Source organism: Nannospalax galili, unplaced genomic scaffold, assembly GCF_000622305.1.
Source record: "Nannospalax galili isolate Female #2095 unplaced genomic scaffold, S.galili_v1.0 scaffold1669, whole genome shotgun sequence".
Lineage (NCBI taxonomy): Eukaryota > Metazoa > Chordata > Mammalia > Rodentia > Spalacidae > Nannospalax > Nannospalax galili.
Genome location: NW_008359235.1, coordinates 130,928 through 132,457, shown reverse-complemented (window position 1 = coordinate 132,457; position 1,530 = coordinate 130,928). Strand labels below are relative to the sequence as shown.

Sequence of the window (1,530 nt, the reverse complement as noted above, 5' to 3'; positions counted from 1 at the left end):
TAATCCCATTCGGTATGGAATCATAGAAGAGCAGGATGGTTGGTTCTCCGTATTTAAATTACTAATGCCCAGTTGTAAGCTGGGCAAAACACCCAACATTATAAAAGTATCAAAAGTAAACTCAGTGTCATGGGTCTTATTTGACAGAAACCTGATGATTGTGTGTGAACAGAAACTTTGCTGTTAAGAGTCTTAAGCAAATTTAAAATTTCTTTTAGTTCGGCTTACTGATCCATACCGAATGGGATTACATAATTACACATTTGCCTCGTGGCAGTGCTTTGATATAACTGAAGTAAATAATTACGGAACAAGATAGCTGCCAGGACTGAGCACGTGACTCACTCACAGTGCTCAACTAGCTGTGCACGTCCTGGTTTCCATAAATTTAAAATTTCTTTTAGTTCGGCTTACTGATCCATACCGAATGGGATTACATAATTACACATTTGCCTCGTGGCAGTGCTTTGATATAACTGAAGTAAATAATTACGGAACAAGATAGCTGCCAGGACTGAGCACGTGACTCACTCACAGTGCTCAACTAGCTGTGCACGTCCTGGTTTCCATTTCTAGCACTAGAAAAAAGAACTGTGAGATAAAATAGCTACAAATATTATATCTCCATGCAAGTCAACATTGCTATGAAAAAACAAGATAAATATTTAAATCTAAAATATATTTGCAGTCTTAGAATATCTACCAATGTCCACTGCCCTTTTTGTAATTACCCACCAATGATTATAAGAATGTCTAATAAGAATGAGCGTAAGCTACATTTACTAATAAAAGTATTAAAGTTCAAGTAGAATCCATAATTATTTTGTTTAGATTTAATCTGGCAGAAGTTATAAAGATCACATAGGTTTTATTAAGTACTCTAGGAAAATTCTAGTTAAATGAGCACAGTTTTGCCACTGCTCAACTGGAAAGTGACATGGGAAAAAAACACACCCCTGACCCACATGTATTCTGACTTTCAGGGTGACAACCAGAACGACTGCTGGATCTTTGCCTTGACAGTACTTTTGAGCAGTACCTTTGTGTACAATAGCGTGGGAGCCATCAACCAGCAGGCCATGGACCAACTGCAGTATCCTTTCTGTGGTGCAGAACATCCTAGCCTGTGAATGGAGTAGAGTCAATATCAAAAGACACTCAAAAAAAACCAAATGCAAGGTGTGCATGTGGGGGATCCTGTATACCTACTAATAAATTGGCATGAGTCAAAACAGCAAAATTCTTGTGGGAATAGATGAGACTAATATGAGGTGAGAGGATCAGGGACCCTGTTCATCTAATCACTTTTCCTTAGCTACTCAGCTATGTGACAGAGCTGACAAAACGTATCAGATCCAAATCCTCCCCTGGCTGCGATGCGGTGGAGGACTCTGCCAACTTTGTCAGCTTCTTCCCTGACTTTGTGTGGACTCTGAGAGATATGACCCTGAAGATAGAAATAGATGGACAGTTACTCACAGCAGATCAGTACCTGGAGAATTCCTTGAAGCTCAATGAAGGTACCATGAT

General features: G+C 39.3%; 1 protein-coding gene across 1 annotated transcript in view; it reads left to right on the top strand.

Moving 5' to 3' along the window:
- Positions 1–1,530, top strand: part of LOC103725631 (guanylate-binding protein 1-like) — a 19,784-nt gene that overhangs the window by 6,125 nt on the left and 12,129 nt on the right. The window contains exons 3-4 of the mRNA XM_029558570.1: positions 984–1,093; positions 1,324–1,520. Of these exons, the coding sequence (XP_029414430.1) occupies positions 984–1,093; positions 1,324–1,520 (307 nt within the window). The remainder of the gene's footprint in view (positions 1–983; positions 1,094–1,323; positions 1,521–1,530) is intronic.